The sequence below is a fragment of the Corvus moneduloides genome, chromosome 2 (assembly GCF_009650955.1).
Source record: "Corvus moneduloides isolate bCorMon1 chromosome 2, bCorMon1.pri, whole genome shotgun sequence".
In the NCBI taxonomy this organism is placed as follows: Eukaryota; Metazoa; Chordata; class Aves; order Passeriformes; family Corvidae; genus Corvus; species Corvus moneduloides.
In genome coordinates, this window is record NC_045477.1 from 97474189 (window position 1) to 97492513 (window position 18325).

The 18325-nt window shown below is 43.8% G+C and overlaps 1 protein-coding gene across 1 annotated transcript; it reads right to left on the reverse strand.

The window, feature by feature from the left end:
- Positions 1-1808: 1808 nt before the first annotated feature.
- F7 (coagulation factor VII) lies at positions 1809-12897 on the reverse strand. Its single transcript, XM_032100511.1, has 8 exons — positions 12737-12897; positions 8119-8279; positions 7529-7553; positions 7324-7437; positions 6272-6412; positions 3333-3439; positions 2707-2827; positions 1809-2516 (listed from the first exon to the last, which is right to left on the reverse strand). The coding sequence occupies exons 1-8, from the start codon at positions 12804-12806 to the stop codon at positions 1978-1980; spliced, it is 1278 nt and encodes a 425-aa protein (XP_031956402.1). The 5' UTR covers positions 12807-12897; the 3' UTR covers positions 1809-1977.
- Between the last annotated feature and the right edge of the window lie 5428 nt (positions 12898-18325).

Sequence of the window (18325 nt, forward strand, 5' to 3'; positions counted from 1 at the left end):
GGGCGAAGCCAGACTCCCAGCCCATAGCAGCCGCCATCCCTGCTGCTCCCAGCCGTGTCCCACGTCCAGCACCGTAACCCCTGGGCTCCGCGCTTTGGACCAGTGACCTCGGCCGGGCGCTCGCCGGCAGCTGGCCTCAATCTCCCCTTTCTTGCAGGGAGTTCACAGTGCGCTGCGGAGGCCACGACTTCGGTGCTTCCAGAGTCAGCCATCAGGTCTCCTTTATCTTCTCGGCTTGCTTAAGCAAGCTGTTATATGAAAAATATATCTAAAACCCAGATTTGTTTTGAAACGTCGCTTTGTACAGCCATTATTAGTACTGATTTCTTTCAGCGTTTTACCCTTTTTCTACAAGATGATTTGTTCATAAATGTCAGTATTTTCACTGAAATGTTACAGAGGAGAAAGCATCTTGTGAATCATGAAATACACAAACTATTCTACCTTGAGGGGTCGTCAGGGATGGATTTACAGTGCCGAGCACTTAATCTAAGTGAAAATGAGACTTTATTTGCTGGTCACTACTTAAAGCTTTGTCCTTGACAGTTGACTCTCTTTAGGAGTAAGGAGAACCTCTAGTGCAGGTTTGAATACTGTAACGTCTCTTGTTTTTCAGGTCTCTGAAATTTGCTGCCTTTCCCAGTTCATTTCACTACTTCAATGAACAGTATAACTTTCTTCTCCGCCAGTAAAGTGGGTATAGGATGTTCAGTATTGCATGGTATATGTGCCATACAATGACACTGTTTTCCCCTAATAATAGAGTATGATCAATTGTGTTCTATTTGCTGATAAGCTTTTGTGATTGAGTTGATATTCTGCATTATTTGAACAATCTAGAACATAGATTCTGCATGAGATAGTTAAACTGTTTTCCAATCTTCTAGTTCAGTTTTATCTTCCTCACCTTATCAGTGTTTTCATGCTAAGGTTAGAAAGTACATTTTTTAACTGTATATGTTTTCAGAGAGCTTCAGGTTCTATCATTTATGCCTTAAGACTTTACTGAATGGTATTTAGTCAGTGTTTCACAGAGAGTTAGACAATTACCCTGTTCTGGATTTAGATCTCAGGATAGAGAGTACAATTGAGATTATACTGGACAACTGATAAAAAAACCCCATTCCCTTTCATTTGTGCTCTTTGTATTTACAAGCGTAATACCAAGGCAAACATAAGATTAAATCAGTGGTATTCTTCACCACTTATAAATATAGGGTTAAATATTGCACTTACTAGCCTTACAGCAATAATGCTTGGTGCAACAAGATTTAAATCAAGTTTTCTTAGCAGACCTGTAAATATGGAATCAACCTTTTCCCAGATTTCTTGTCCTGGAGAGTGTCTGCAGTTCCTCCCCCTCAAATCTCCCTGTTGCCACTGCAACTGCAGGAGAAAGCTATTTTAACATAAGCTAAAAGAAACACATTTTCAATTTTTTTTTTCTGCTATTTCATCATTATATTGCAGGATCCATAGCATAGGAAGTTATGAAAGCCAGAAGCATAAATGTGTTCAAAGGAGATTGCATACAATTACGGACAACACGTTCATTCATGACTGTTCAATCTAATGCAACTTCTGGCTCAGGAAGTCTGTACTTCACTGATTACCAGAAGTTGAGAGAGTAGCTGGAGGAAGGCTTATGGTCTGCATGACGTGTTGCTGACAGTCTTTCTCTCAGCATCTAGCTCTGTTCTTTAGCAGAAATGGATGCAGAACAGGAGGAACATTGTGCCTGATTTGTTATGGTCATTCTGTGCCTGCTAGACAAGATATAAAGTTGACAAACAACACTGAGAGGGAAATTATTTTATGTATTCAAGTAGGCCTTAGGCTTACTCCAAATTTTTAATAGTGTTGTGGGTATGACATATATCACATATCTAAGATAATGAAGAAATCCTTCAATAGGAAAATGGTACAGAGGGATTGGGGGGCAATAACACAACCTGGAAATGTTCTGGCTCAACATCATCAGTCCATGTGCTTCTTCAACCAATCAATGTATTTGGATACCCTTGTGTAAACCCCATAGCTGCCTTCAACAGCACAGCCCTTTCCCCAGCTGACAATCCCAGTCAGAAACCAAGTGTTCTTGTACTGTGTAGCATGAGGACCACCGCTGTCTCCTTTGCAGGAGTCCTTAGCCCCAGACAGGTCTCCTGCACAGAACATATTCTCTGTAATATTTAAATTGGTCTCCTTTTCACATTCTTGTGTCTTCACACGTGGCAGATCAACTCTCATCAGAACAGAAGAGGTGGCACCTCCATCTATTAGGCGTCCCCATCCGCTTACTGTGGAGAACTTGATGGTGGACAGTTCATACACAGCAAACCTTTTCTCAGGCAAACATATTGGTACCACATAGTCAGTGAGGTTCACTGGTGTTTCCAGGTTCAGGAGGGCAATATCATTATTGACTTGTCCATTTGTGTATCCTTCATGAATGATCATCCTGGCGACTCCACTTTCTTGCTCGGTTTTCTCATCGACATTTATTTTGTGTTCACCTGGAAAAGTTATTAATTGCAAGTCACGTCAGGTAGCTCCTTGATTCCTGAGAAGTTTGAGGATATAGAGTGTTTCTTGTTTGACACCTCTAAGGACAAGTACCTTGTACTACCAAAGCCTTCAAATCTGGTTTTATCAGGATGAGAATCTGCCACCACCTTGATAAGATGAGGAGGAGAAGATACATACCCAGTCTCACCCGAAGCTGTTTAGGGTGCATATACTCCAAACAGTGAGCTGCAGTGACCACCCACTCTGGGGAAAGCAGGGTACCACCACACTTTTCTCTCTGATCCTGTATTATAAGGGCCTGCCAACATAAAGCAAATTTGTCTCATATCAAATGTGCTTGACATAAATCTCAGTAGAGATGGGTTTCATATTGCTTCTTTCTGTCCCTTTATGCAACTGTGTTTGACAATACCATGCTGACTGCATGGAGAACTTAGCAGGGGAAATCTTCCCATTGACATTTTCTTCATCTTGCAGTATGGACCCTACCTATTATGGCCCAGAGTGTATCCCTGGAAGCTGCAACTAAAATTCTTGCTGGCAGTAAAGGACTAAAGAGTCAGGAGATAGAGACAACTGTGCTACCACTCTACTCCTATGCAACCAGGTGCTCCAGAACAAGGCTAAAGTGCCTAAGTGAAATAGGTGGATCTGCTGCCTATGGATGAAGAAGGAATTTGGTTATCAAGACATGGCACTTTTTATGAATTTTTACATGATAGATTTAAAGCAATGAATTTAAGATAGTGATTCCAAAAGGAAATTAAAAAAATAAAAGCAATTAAAGATTTTTGAAAACTCACTTGCCATGGACATTCACCTGGAGGACAGATTAAACCACCTACTATTCTCCCTTTTGCAGTTGAATTTTTTTTTGCCAGCACTGGTATTTTTCCACATGGGTATTTCACTGGGAAAAAAAAACCAAACAAAAACAACAAAAACAACCAAACAAACAAAACCAAAAACCCCCGAACCAAAACAACAAAAGGCAGCAAGTGGGACTGTACTGAACTGAATTCACAGCAAAATGTGTAAGGTCTTCAATAAAGCTACATTAGCTGAAAAACTGAGTTCTAGTCTAGGAGCATGGATTCTCAAAAATAATGTAAAGCAGCTCAGCAGGTGAGTAGACTTTTTCATTTGGAAACAGCCAGAAATGCTCTTACAATTAGAGTTCAGGCCCTTACAGCATCATTGGCATGTATTCACCTTCCATAGGTCTTTGCAAACAATTAACTTGCTTAAGATACATGTCAACACAATGAGGTAGGCTGCAGGCTGGAGCGCAGAAGTGACCCTGACAAGCTCTGTAGTCCACACATTTTCATTGTCCCTGCTGACTTTAAGTCAGTTGTATCAAGTGCACAGCATCTATGGCAGAGTGAGACAGAAGCTTAATCATGGGGTGTACATCTTGCAATCGTTTCTTTGGGCAGAGCCAAAGATGTCCTAAGAGCAGACACTGTCTTCTGGTATGCCTCTCCCAGAATACCTTGTTTTCTTGTGTCCAGAACATGCTGGGTTCTTCCAGACTGCACGTCTCTGTGTTCTGCCTGAGCCAGCATGTGAAGACTGGCACTAAAGGGAACCAAATCCTGACTGAACTTGCAATAAGCTGTAGTGCAGAGGAAGTCTTGGTGTTTTCAGTACATCCTTCACCCAACCAAGTTTTCCTGTAATGGGGAAGGTGTACCCTTGGGGGTTCCTGTGTGCCATGTGTCTGTGCTGTAACTGACCACACCATCCCTTCTGTCTGGCAGTCACTCTGTGAAAAAGCTGGGAGTGCCCTTTTTCTACCTCTTTGGGAGTCAGGGTCCTATAGTCTCTGCTGAGCTGCATGCAACATCTCCATGGATCTGTAAGTACTTCAGCTGACATGAAGACAGCATCAGGGTTTTACAGGTCCACATGAGGTATGGAGAAACGGGACTAGCTTTTTGGTGGTGGCTGGTGGAAGATTAGAACAGACACAACACATAATACCCACAGTTTCTAATGCTGTGTGTAAGCCAACACAAATCTGGATCACTGTGGGAGATGACACAGGGGCAGTGAGGGGACTGTCAGCCTGGCATTTACACAGTTTTCTCTATTTGCAACACATGGTCAGTTCTAAGGCTATTTTGGTTCCCAAGAAGCAAGCAGCAACAAATACATCTTCCTTGCAGGGAAAGATGCACTGAAAAGCCTGTGAGGAATTTTGAGTTCTTTGTTCTCAACTTTTAACAAAAGCAGCTTTCCCATCATGTGGTATTGCAGAATCTGTTAATAAGGGATAAGCACATTAGTAGACATTTTTTTCTAATGAAATTTCTGCTGTTGAGAGCTAGGTTGTCATTACCAGCTCTCTGCATGAGTGCTCCATTGAGGTGTGTGTAGGGGGTCATCACCCCTCAGAATTACTTTGCATACTCCCTGCAGCTCTGTCCATTATGTTGTTCTATTCATATCCCCAGAGGTCTCCTTTTCCCTCTAATAAAGTACTTCAAGTAAGCATTTGCAGTAGAGTCAGGTGCCAGCTTATGTATTGACAAAATTATTAACTTGCACTACCCTAGTCCCAGTTGAAATTTACCTTGCTAGATGAGTGAAAGAAATACCTAGCCACAGTGTCTATAGGGATACCAAAAGTGTATTATTCCTAGCAATTAGGAAAAGAAGAGGAAGAAGAGGAAGAAGAGAAAGAGAGAGAAAGAGAAAGAGAAAGAGAAAGAGAAAGAGAAAGAGAAAGAGAAAGAGAAAGAAAGAAATACAGAAAAAGAAAGAAAGAAAGAAAGAAAGAAAGAAAGAAAGAAAGAAAAAGAAAGAAAGAAAGAAAGAGAGAAAGAAAGAGAGAAAGAAAGAAAGAAAGAAAGAAAGAAAGAAAAAGAAAAAGAAAAAGGAAAAAGAAAAAGGAAAAAGAAAAAGGAAAAAGAAAAAGGAAAAAGAAAAAGGAAAAAGAAAAAGGAAAGGGAAAAGGAAAAGAAAAAGAAAAAGAGAAAGAAAAAGAAAGAAAAAGAAAAAGAAAAAGAAAAAGAAAAAGAAAAAGAAAAAAGAAAAAGAAAAAGAAAAAAGAAAAAGAAAGAAAAGAAAAAGAAAAGAAAGAAAGAAAATAATGTAACTGTTTTTCTTTGGTTTTAATAGACCTCTTCCTCTCTTGACTCCTGTACTGAAATAAATATAGTAATAAAATCTAGTCACAATTTCAGATTGGAGAGACAACACTAAAACAATTCTGCTCCCAAAATATTTTTCTACTATGGGTGTAAACTAATACAAAGAAAGGACTTGTGAGCCCCAGAGCCCCTCCACTCACTAGAAACCACTCAACCTGACCCCAAATCCCTGACCACCTGCTGCCCTGCCTTATTTAGATCACCTGGTGAGGAGTTTGTCTCCACTGCTCAGTTCTTTTCTACTTGACTAGTGGTGAGTGTGCTCCCAAAGGAAGAGATGGGTTCAGCTTCCTCCTAGCTCTGAGCAGGTGGGATGGTCCAATTTCCCACATTCCAGAGGAGTGAACCTCTGGGGCCAGGAAGAAGTCCAGAAGGATCTCTGCTTGGTGGGCATGCTGACAACTGCTCTTCTGGGGTGGCTAACTTGCACCAGAAACCAAATGTACAATTTGGGACTCTGCCCACGGAGAAGAGGTGAGGAGCTGGTATCTGAGGGTTATGCATTGCACCTCCTGACATGTACACATTGAAAACTTTTCTTCCAGAGCTGGCTTAGACTTGGCATCAGGTTGGTAGTGTCTTACCTTGAGGGATGCAGGACACGCCATCACTCGCTAAAGTGTAATCATCATCACAGAAGCACAGTCGTCTTTTGGAGTGCCTGTCAGTACAGTACTGTGTGCAGCCACCGTTGTCTAAAATGCACTTCAGTTTGTCATCCACAGCTGAAGTCAGAGAAAGAGCATTTAGGTTTCAAGACCTGGATTTTTGTGCTTAACATTGATAACTTGCAGTTGGAATGTTGTCAGGAAAGCAAGGCAGGAAAAAAAGATTTCTGTGATTTATGCAGAGCAACTTCATCAAAAGTGCCTTCCAGCAAAAGCTAGGCAGGCCTGGATCTCCAGGGATTAGGGAAGAATAGGCTTTGCTTAAGAAATATATACCTAAAATTAAATCAGTCAGCATTTATACAGTACCTGAGCTGTCTCAAGAATGGAGATATTGTAATAGTGTGGTAACCATCGTAATATATGACTGATAAATTATAATTCTTTGTATTTTGCCATTTAGTAGGAGGATGCTCTGGGATGACTGTTGAGACTGCTTTCCTAGACTTGATGAGTGCCTAGCCCTTGTCCAGACTCTGAGTGTTTTGAGGATGTAACACTCAATGTGCAGTGTCCTCTGAAATCAGTGGAAAGATGTGTATTCATAAAACACTGGATCCTTCCCTTTGGGCTTTGTACCATGCATATGCTGTGCAGTTCTCACATACTGCATCGAGCTTCTAAATCAAAGTAACTTCAGCACTTGAGTAAGAAATAATTCCTCTTTTCCTCTCAGATGGTACACAAAAGGCAGTTTTAATTTTTTTTCCACAAAAAGTACCTTGCTGCCTTGCAGTGCCTGACTGCTATCTGGTTAGATGCATCATGCAACACCAAAAGCAGTATGAACAGTAGCTGTCACAGCTAGAATGATACAGAATCACAGAATCATAGAATATCCCAAGTTGGAAGGGACCAATGAGGATCAGCAAGTCCAAATCCAGAATTCTAATGATTGCTACTCTTTATCTCAATGCCTTGCATTTGAATTAATAATAGCATTTTTATTTTGTTATGTCACAGCTGACCTTTTTCACAGTTTTTGCCCTCGTATTCGACAGGACAGCGGCAAACATAATCCTGAAACTGGTCATCACAAATCCCGCCATTCTGACAGGGGTTGGAGGCACACTGGTTAGGGTCTGCAAAACATTCAGTGTCAGTCCAGCTCACACAAAGAGCTGCAGCAGTGGGAGTGTTCCACAGCTGTTAGAACATCCTGCATGATCGTACCAGAATAGTAGCGCCAGAACTCTTCCTGGAAGAAAAAGATGCGAGATTTAATTAAAGAAAAATCAACTCAAGTCTTACAGCCCTTGTTGCACAGGATGGGTTACCAACAGTCAGAGTGATGCTGCTTCTGCCTTTATAGTCTGTGACAGTTAATATCCATAAAATATTCTATTTTCTGGATTGTACATTATTTTCATATACTAATAGAGAAGGGCCTTGTTTAACACACATGAATGGGTCATCCATAAATAGGCTCTGTATAGTTGAGGTGGGATTGACTGAAAAAGATGTTGCACAATACAATAATTTAAAGTATTGTCAGGGCAGACATTAGTGGGGGTTTGGGGAGATGACTTAGAGACCATCCATTTTGCCACCATCCCCTAGATGGGTACTGCCTGGGATTACCCATGCAGTGTGCTCTCCTGCAGTTCACTGCTGCTGTGCACCCCTGTAAATATAAAAGAAAAATGCAAACAGCAGGACACAAAGTGCTTTTTTAACTCTGGTGGCTTAAAGTGTCAAAGCACACCCTTGAGTAGGGAGAGTCCTTATGACAATGAGTGCTCACCCAGCCCTGTGTTACTTACTGTCCTTTCAACATCATGGTAAATCTCTCTTGCTTCCTCATGGGAACACTTTTCTTCTATGCATTCTCGCTCTAGTGACCCCAGCTTTATCTCTTCAAAGATGCTGTTGGCTCGTCTTTGCCTTTGCAAAACGTTGCTTGCCTCTTCCTGCTTTAGAAAGACTAAAAACAGCAGCACGTTCAGTTTGTCATACAACTGTGCTTGCCAGACAGAGAGGATGGGGGGGACGATTCCCCCTGACAGCTTTTCTACTTCCCAAGATTTTTCTGAAACACTTTAGAAAAGAAATGGGCAAATGTGAAAGAGTCTCCTTCCTCTGGCCTGCCTCACAGGTAAAGTGACAACACAGGAATTTTGGAGATCCTGGAGCTTAGGAGAAGATGGCGTGTTACAACAGCGGTGTGTGTGTGTGTATGTTGTATGTCAGTGACTCCTAAGGTACTGTTGCATGTCATGTGCATCTTAACATGTGCAGCAGTTTCTTACAGCTGTAGCAGCTGCAAAGCCTGTGTCACTTTATCTAGCACTGGTGTACGTGGCAAAATCTGATTTTTCTGTACTTGATACAGTCAGTCACAGTGACAGGTGGACTATAGTCGTGCCCTCACTGACAGTCACATGTTATTTTACACCCCTCCACTTACTGGACGTGAAGAAGGGATTTATCCCACCACTAGTAGACCACAATTTAAGAACCACTGCTTTAATATATTATCTTTGGTTTTCTTCTGTGGATGAGGTACATAGGAAGACTAGACAATGCTGATTGCATTTCCTAGTGGAGCCTGTGAAGGCTCCTAGCTCCTGCCATCACCACAGACTACAGCCATGAAAGGGTCTTCTTGTGTGTCTCTACCCATGCTTTGGAAAGACATTGGGTACATAGGTCTGATAGCAGGCATCAGTAGAGCTCATTTCTTAGAACTGCACCAACTTGTAACTGGCAGAAGTGTGCACTGGAAACACTGATGTCATTGTCACCATGCTGACCTGCTCCTCAGCCTCAGGATGTAAGCACATCACACAGCTATGCTCTCCCAGTGTAATTCAGGATAAGGAACAAGAAGTCAGAGTGCTGGCATGTACTTTTGCTCCATGCACTACACAGAAAGTGTCTTGAAATTATTCTTTTTTCTTTTTTTTTCCCTCCTATATGTCAGTAGGGGAGCTTCTGGAGCTTCATGCCAACAGCTTAGATTTCAGCACTTTAACTATTTCACCTCTGCTTGTGGGTAGATTTGGGGATTGAGGCTGATGCGTATCTCCTGCCTTTCCCGAGGACATTCTCTCTGAAAGAGCGGAAGTTATCTTCTACCTGCTGAAAGGGCCCTGAGAGATGCTGAAGGACAGATTCATGTGTGTCCCCACCAATATACATCCAAACACAGATGCTGAGAGGATTTATTCCAGTCTGAAGTGATGCAAGGTGTCTGCATAAACATTTGTGTCTAATTCAGGATATTTGCATAATCACATGCAGAATAGTGGTAATTTCCCCCTGTATTTCTGTTGGGGTCCCTCCCCTGCCGTGTAGCCCTGGGAGAGGGGCCCTGAGGGCACAGACACGGGGTTTCCCTGCCCCTGCTCAGCCTCGTTCCCATTGGTTGGTTTGTGTTCCCTGCGCGGGCAGAAGGACCCTTGGTCCCGTGACTGGAACAGTTCCTCAGCAGAGCCCCGGCCATGCGGCTGGAGAAATAAACATCTCTCTGAAACAGCTATCAAGAATCTGTCTGTCCATATATATTTCCTTTCCACGGGACTCCTGGTTTGATATATGCGTGTTGCAGGATCCCCACTGCAACAAATGGTAGAGAATTGTGAGCAGAACGATCCCCGATCCCTAAGCGACTGATTTGTGTGAGTAAACCCTGGAAACTTTGGATTCCTCTTCTTGGTTTTGCTTTGCTATTCCATATCTAAACTACGGAGGAACCGTGGGAAGACTCTTGGCTCTCAGAGCCGCATATGGACATTTATCTTAAACTTAAAATGATTCTTGAACAACGATTTGTAAATTTTAGCTTGATTCAAGCTCAAAAAGAACTGAAACACTTCCTGGCATGGTTGTTTAAGAACTTTTTCTATGTTTCTTGGGATTTAATTATTACCAAGGGCTTTTGGAAAACCGTTTGGACACAGTTAATATTGGAGTCAAAATATATGCCGATGGAAGAATATTTTCGTGAATATTATTTAGTTACCGAGACTGTTGAGCGATGTCAGCTGTGTCCTGGCGCAGGGACCGTGCGGCCCAGGCCACGTGCACCGAGCGCTCTGCGAGCAGCAGCGAGGCAGTTCCCGCGTGCGGGCGGAGCCACGCGAGCCGCAGTGTCGGTGGCGGAGCGAGGCGCGGCGGGACCCGGCGGTGCCCGCCCGGTCCTGTGCAGTGAGTGGTGGAGCGAGCCCCGTGAATGCCCGACCGAGAGGGGCGGCGCGCGGGCGGCGGCTGGCGGCAGCGGCGGTGGAACGGAGCCGTGCCCAGCCGAGACGCGCGCTGGAGCAGGGCGCGGGGGGGTCGTCGCTCGGGGGCCCGGCCGAGACGTGGGTGCAGCGCCCGGCAGCGGCAGCGAAGCTGCGACCAGAGGAGGCGACGCACGGAGAACTGAGCGGCGCGGCCCGGCCCGGCACGCGCAGCCCCGAACGCGACCCCGGGAAGAGCGCGCAGGCACCAGCAGCCCCGACAATTCCAACACGGGAGCGACCGAAGGAGAGAGCAAAGACGCAGCGAGACAGAAAACAGCAGCCACTCGGAAAAAGGAAAAGATCATAGAAACTAAGATCTTAGGGATAGTAAAATGGTATAATGTTAAGCAAAATTATGGTTTTATAACAAGGTGTGACAACCAGCAAGACATATTCGTGCATAGAACTGCTATTAAAAAGAATAACCCTGAAAAATGCATCCCAAGCTTGGGAGATGGAGAGGTGGTAGAATTCAAAATTATACGAGGTAGAAAAGGGTTACAAGCATCGCAGGTCACTGGGCCTGATGGTGTTCCTGTAAAAGGCAGTATATATGCAAAAAATCGTAGTCATGTTAGACAGTATCTCTATTGTAAGTCCCCCCTACAGTCTCCCTTTCCTAATCCCACCTTTCCCTTTTACCCTATGTCCTATTACCCCCAGTGTATTCCCAATCCGTTTTTTCATCCATGGTTTCCCTCACAAAACCATGCTTTTGCCAATTGTTTCCCCAAAAATCCCTTTCCAATGCCGAGTGGGGGATGAAAAGGGGGAGGGAAGAAGTTAAACCCTCTCCTGCCTCAGTTTCCCCACAAAGCATGCTCAGAGAGTCCTGTCTCCCTTCTGTCAGCCCTAAGATGTTCCACAGAATCTGTTTGGACATTTAAAGACTCAGGAGGGTGGCTTGTTTTGTTTTGAAACTGTTCTTGTTATGTTTATCCAGTTGTTTTCATTCTCCTTTTATTAAAATAAACGGGTGAAATGTTGGGGCCCTCCCCCGCCGTGTAGTCCTGGGAGAGGGGCCCTGAGGGCACAGACACGGGGCTTCCCTGCCCCTGCTCAGCCTCGTTCCCATTGGTTGGTTTGTGTTCCCTGCGCGGGCAGAAGGACCCTTGGTCCCGTGACTGGAACAGTTCCTGGGCAGAGCCCCGGCCATGCGGCTGGAGAAATAAACATCTCTCTGAAACAGCTATCAAGAATCTGTCTGTCCATATATATTTCCTTTCCACGGGACTCCTGGTTTGATATATGCGTGTTGCAGGATCCCCACTGCAACATATTTCAAAGTTACTTAGAGAAATAAAGTATTGTGTGGCATGTACTGAGTTTATCCCTGGGTGCTTCATAAACATTTGGTCATTATAGGAATGTCAGCTGGGTCTTTCTTGATTTCAGTCAGGCTCTATGCATTTGATATGGCTTTCCTTAAAGGATTTTAATTAACCTTATACTGCAGACACATGGCACATGTATCAGTGCTTGGGCACAGACTCTGATAGAAGAGCAGACCTGAGCACATGGCTGGGGATAAGCACATGGCTGGAGATGTCCAGCCACTCTTATTTTGGCATATCCACTTATTTGTATTGGATCACTTCTGACTTTACTACCTATTTTTTCACCTTTTGTCACTGCAACACAGAAGACCCAGTCAATGGCTAACTGTGAATCTGAGAGCACTGGATCTGCTTTACTAATATGGGAGCTGGTTTTTGGACACATACTGAGCAACTGAAGAGCTACCTCCTCTCTGCCTTCTACTGCTGCTGAAACAGGGTGGATCCTCTCCTCTTTAGTTACTCATCAGCTGAATGACAGGCTATTGATGCTTTGCTTTGAAAAATGTCCCAGTTCTATATGAAATAACAGTAAATCCTAGTTCCTTTCTTCATGTAGACAGCTGGTGGTTTGTCTGCTGTCTGTGCAGCAAGATAATAAATTAATTTAGCAGTCTAGAGGTGCTTTTCCTTAGTTGGCAGAACAAGTGCATGGAGCCATTGCTGAGAATAAATAGAGCTTTAGAAAAACACACAGGCACAGCAGAAGACAGGATAAACATGCAACAGTGCTCAAAACTTGAAGTGGAAATCATCTCAGTAACAGGAAAGAGGTCCATTGCCAGTAAAGATAATTACAGCCATATCCTACAACATACCTGCATCCAGAGAATGATGAATCAGTAGCAGAAAGCAGAGAAACAAAGCCACGCACTGCCTGGAAATCATGATGAACCCTGTGAGCCAGTGTCTCGGTAGTGTATTGACATTTCAGCAAGGACTGTTTGGCCAAAGGGCTCAGCTTCAAATGCTTGGAGCCAGAGGAGGGGCTGGCGAGTCATGGAAGCAGCAAAAGATCCATGACAGCCCGGCGAGCTGAGCAGAGGGGGGCACATGCAAATCCTGCAGTGTGCCCTTTTCACACAAGCAGGGAGCTTGGTTTTGAAGTGTGCTCTCCTGACCTGTGCAAAGGCTATGCTGATTACACAGGCTACTACCCCCGGCCCTGCATTTTCCATTTAATACACCTTTTCCATGAGAAACACGAACGCTGGGACCCTGAATCCATAGGACAGGCATTAACTTGGCCACATAGCACCACATGCAGGGAGCAGTGTTGTGATACTTATCTTGCATCAAGATACAGCCTTTCAATGCTTTTGAGTATGATTGTACCACTGGCATCTGTCTATTCCCATTTTTCTATCACCAGTTGAAACTCTGCACTTCTGCCTGAATTTGCTTGGAGACACTAATTAACCAGCAAGAGACACCCTACACTGGTTCTCTCCATCTTTGCTGCCAGACCCATGTGACCTGCACAGGTTGTACCAGCTGGAAGTGGCATGGAGCTGATCCACGTTGTACTTCATTAGTAACTACAGGGGCTTGAGGGGACACTCTACAGACAGTGTTTTATCTAGAGCATAAGCAGTCCCCTGATTTAATGGAAATCAATTAATGGCATCAGACTGGAGAGCTGACAACATTCTTGGGGAAATATTTACTTAAGATAGCAGCAATGTAAAGAGCATGTTTGTCTGTGAGAAGTGAAGCATTGCCTGAAGGCTGGAGTGTTTTCCTGGCTGTTCTCCCTTTCCTGCATGGAAAGGAAGGAGGGTGAGCCCTGCACCTGAATGCTACAGCAAAGGAAATCAACAGCAGGATTTTTACTTTGCTGCCAATGCTCAACATAACTCCTTGCAGAAATTGTGATTGCTTAGGAAAGTCAGGCTCCTGGCTGTTGTTTCCATGCAGTCCTGTTGTCTAGGGGCAGTACACACAGCTGGATATTCTCCTTTGAAATCACTTTCCCAAGAGGCGGTATCCAGGCACTCCTCTGGATCACAGCCTGGCTAATTCCCAGCAGCCCAGTTCCTGGGACAGCTGGGAACAGATGGCATGTCCTGTCCCAGACAGAGGAAGGAGGCCAGTTACTGGCATGCAAAAGAAGATACAGCAGCCCTATGCTGCTTTTTGGGAACCCTCTCCATACCTCACAACCTGCCAACACAACACTTACTCCTTCTTTACTTGCCTGTCGCAGTGCGTTGAAAATAGCAAGTGTGTGTTCAGATTAGCAAGACCAAACCTAAGCTTGAAAATTTCTTTTTAGCTCATCTTCTTGGAAAAGATCTAGCCCCATCTAGCTGCATGAGTCACACAGATCAGAGAATGAAGTTCTGCCTTCTCTGCCTAAGGCCAGCCTGAGTCTGCACCTATGCCCCCCACTCCCTTTGTTTCCTTGCTGGGTGGGTGTCTCCCTGCCAGGGAGGGTGGAGTGGCTGCCACTCCACAGTGGCATTGCAGCAGCTCTGCAACCTCTGCCTTCTTTGTAATGTGCAGATCCTGTAGGAGTCTGATGCAGTATTTTCCTTTTGCCTTCCTTCCTCTGCTGGCATCCCTTAAACTGGAAAGGTTTTGCTTTTATTTCTTGGGAATACAGCCAAACAGTTATTTTTAGAGCCCAGGAAGAAGCCCAAGGGCTGGGAACAAGAGTCAGTTCATATGGGGACCATCCTTCTTCCAAGAAAATTAATGAAATTAGGCTCCATCAGGATAAACCTGAGAAGGGTCACTGAGGATTCAGCACTCCCAGGACCACATTACAGCTCTTTAAGAATTTCATACTGACAGATCTCATCACAAAGGTGTTTCTTACTAACTTCAGCTGGGTTGAAGTAGTTTCCTACTTTGTTGCTTAAAGAGCTGTGTTTTTAAAGAAGAGCTCCCCTTCCTTACAGTCTTAGACCCCAAATGTCCTTGGTTTCAGCTGGTATACAGTTAATTTTCTTCTCAGTAGCTTGTACAGTGCTGTGGTTTGGATTCAGTGTGAGGATAATGATAACACACCTATGTTTCAGCTGTTGCTGAACAGTGCTTCTCCTGTCAGGGTCTTTTCAGTGTCTCATCCTCTGCTAGCGTGGAGCTACACAAAAAGCAGTGAGAGAGCATGGCCAGGACAAGTGACCCAAACTGACCAAAGGGATTTTCCATAGAATAGAATGTCATGCTCAGTACATAAACTGGGGGTACTTGGCTGGGAAGGGAAGATCACTGCTTGGAAATCGGGTGGGCATTGGTCAGTCGGTGGTGAGCAATTGTATTGTGCATCACTTTTTCTCTTGGGTTTTTTCTTTCTCTCTGTGTCTCTGCTTTTTATTCTACTAATACTATCACATTAGTATTATTAATATTATTATATTTTACTTTGCTTCAATTATTACGATGTTCTTATTTCAACCTGTTTTTCCTGATTCTCCTCCTCATCTCCCAGGGAGGTTGGCATTGAGGGAGCAGCTGCCTGGTACTTAGTTGATGTCTGGGATTAAACCATGACAGTCCCCTTGGTGCTCAATGTAGGGCCTGGAAAGTTGAGATGATGTCTGATCTGACCATAGAGTATTAAAACAAGTTTGTTATAAGCCTTCATTGCATTGGTTTAATAGTCACTGGTCACAGTGCTGATTTATTTGCCACCAGAGTGGTTGTGCTTGTTCTCAGGGTTGTGTTATGCAATACTTGCAGCATTTGTTTGCTGTGTTGGTGCTTGTCGCCTTCGGGGCCTGGGTTGTGTTGTACTTCCTAGTATCGGCTTTTGATCTGATAGAATCTCTGGCTGCGAAACGAACCCAGTGTGTGTTCTCAGCATCACTGTCCCCTTTGTATTTGGGGAGCCATCTACTGGGAACTATTAATAATTACACCTAGCCCCAAACCCCATGACAAGCACTGCTACGCGAAGGAAGAGGAAAGGGACTCAATTTCCAGCAACAGGCTCTAAGTTACACCAATTCTGTTAACGAGCATTGGCGCTACTCACACTCCAGCTGATTTCACTCGGGGGGTTGTCCAGCACACCCGAAATTGACTGCCCCAGGGGTGGAAGCACAGCCCCACCATCCACCATGGACAGACCAGCAGGCACCAGAACAGGGTGAAGCTTCAAAACACCTGCAGTATGTTGGTGATATCATCGTGTGGGGTGATACAGCAGAAGTTTTGGATAAAGGGAAGAAAATAGTCTAAATCATTCTGAAAGACGGTTTTGCCATAAAACAAAGTAAAGGTCAAGGGACCTGCACAGGAGATTCAGCTTTAGGGAATACAACAGTGAGATGGGTGTTGCCACATCCCAATGGATGTGATCATAAAATAACAGCAATGTCTCCACCAACTAACAGGATATACAAGCTTTCTTAGGCACTCCAGGTTTCTGGAAAATCCACATTCCAAACTGCAGTCTGATTGTCAGCCCTCTCTATCAAGTGACTGGGAAGAATAATTTCAACTGGGGCCCTGAGCAACAAGCCTTTGGACAAGTCAAGCAAATGGTAGTTCTTGATGTAGCCCTTGAGCCAGTTGGAACAGGGCAAGATGTAAAGAATGTGCTTTACACCACGGACAGGGAAGACAGTCCTGCCTGGAGCCTCTGGCAGAAAGTACCGGGGAGACTCAAGATTGATCCATATGCTTTCGGAGCCACATTGACTCCAGAGGATTGAAAGCTACTGTACTGTAACTGATAAAGAGCTCCTGGCAGCTTATGAAGGCATTCAAGTGGCTTTGGAGGTGACTGGTACTGAAGCACATCTCCCCCTGACACCCTGGTTACTGGTGCTGCATTGGATGTTTGAAGGAAAGGTCCCCTCTTCACACCATGCAACTGATGGTTGTGCAGTGATGATGGAATCAGAACTGTTTTCAGCATGCAACAATCAAACACCACGTGCCGTATTTCCTGCCCTGAAAAATTATTATGAAAGATGAGGACCAGGGTCATGGATTGAATGAATACAGTGGACTTCTATAAGGATGGCCTATAGACCAAGAGAATGGTATCTGTGTAGATCTATCAAAAGATGGAAAAGGTGATGGGGTATTTGGAAGTGTGGGACCTGGCATGACACAAGTGGTATGGAATAAGGGTTGGGTACTGTTCTGGTTTCAGCTGGGACAGAATTCATCTTCTTCTTCAATGCAATGCTGGGCTTTTTGGATTCAGTATGAGAATAATGATAACACACTGATGTTTTTGCTGTTGCTCAGTAGTGCTTACCCTAAGTGAGGGACTTATTTTTGAGTTTCATGCTCTGCCAGTAAGCAGCTGCACCAGAAACCATGAGTGAGTATGGCCGGGACAGATGACCCAAACTGGCCAAAGGGATATTCCCTTCTTAGAAGTCAGGCCCAATATATAAACTGGAAGAGTTAAGTGGAAGGGGATGATTGCTGCTCAGGGCTGGGCTGGTCACTGGTCACTGGTGCTGAGCAATTGTATCACTTGTCCTTTCTTGGGTTTTTTATCTCTCTCCCTCTTACTACTAGGGGTATAATTAGTTTATTATCATTATTATTATTATATTTTACTTCGTTTCATTTATTAAAGTGTTCTTGCCTCAACCCACAAGTTTTACTTTTCTGTTCCTGATTCTCCTCCCTAGTCCACTGGGTGGTGGGAGTGAGCAGCTGCATGATGGTCATCTCCTGTTTGGGGCTAAACCATGTCACCAGCCAGAGGAGGAAACAGTTTGCTTTTCTTCCCCAGAAGATCCCTATGTGTTACTTTTTTTCCTTCTTGTGTGGTCTTGCTCTAGTTCATGAGATCAGTCCTGTAGTTCTGCTCTATAAATCTCCTTTCCAGTGTGGGCTTCAGCTTTGGCTTATGTTTTCTGAGCAATTCCAAGAAAAATGAACTGCAGTTCAATTGAAAATTAATATATATTAATGCAGACATGTACCCCTAATGCTCATGGGTGCTACTAGAATCAGTCTGGGAACAGCTCTTTAGAAAATACGATTTAGGATATTTTTTGATGTGCCGAAGTTTTTTATTTAAAAAAAATAAGAAAGTTAAAAAATTAAACATGAAAAATGTTAACAATATGGAGTAAAATCTAAAGTAGAAACATGAGCCTGAAGACATGATGTTGTCTCAGAAGGTGTCCTTCTTTATATTTGCTTTGTTTCCTGCTGACATTTTTAAAAGAAGCACTCTTACAACTTTGTTATTTTTAGTTTCATGTTTTAGGTTGAAGAGGAGGTATGTATGGAAGCTATTGGGAACTGGGCAGTTTGATCTGATCCAACAAGTCACTGGTCATTTCAACATGAGTTTTGTCGTCAATACTCAGAACAACTTAAAAAAATAAATCAATATTAATTCCATTTTGAAGAGGCAATCAGAGATCATTTGAGTAAACTGACAAAGCTGTGTCTAGGTAAGAAAGCTTTAGGAACAATCTGCT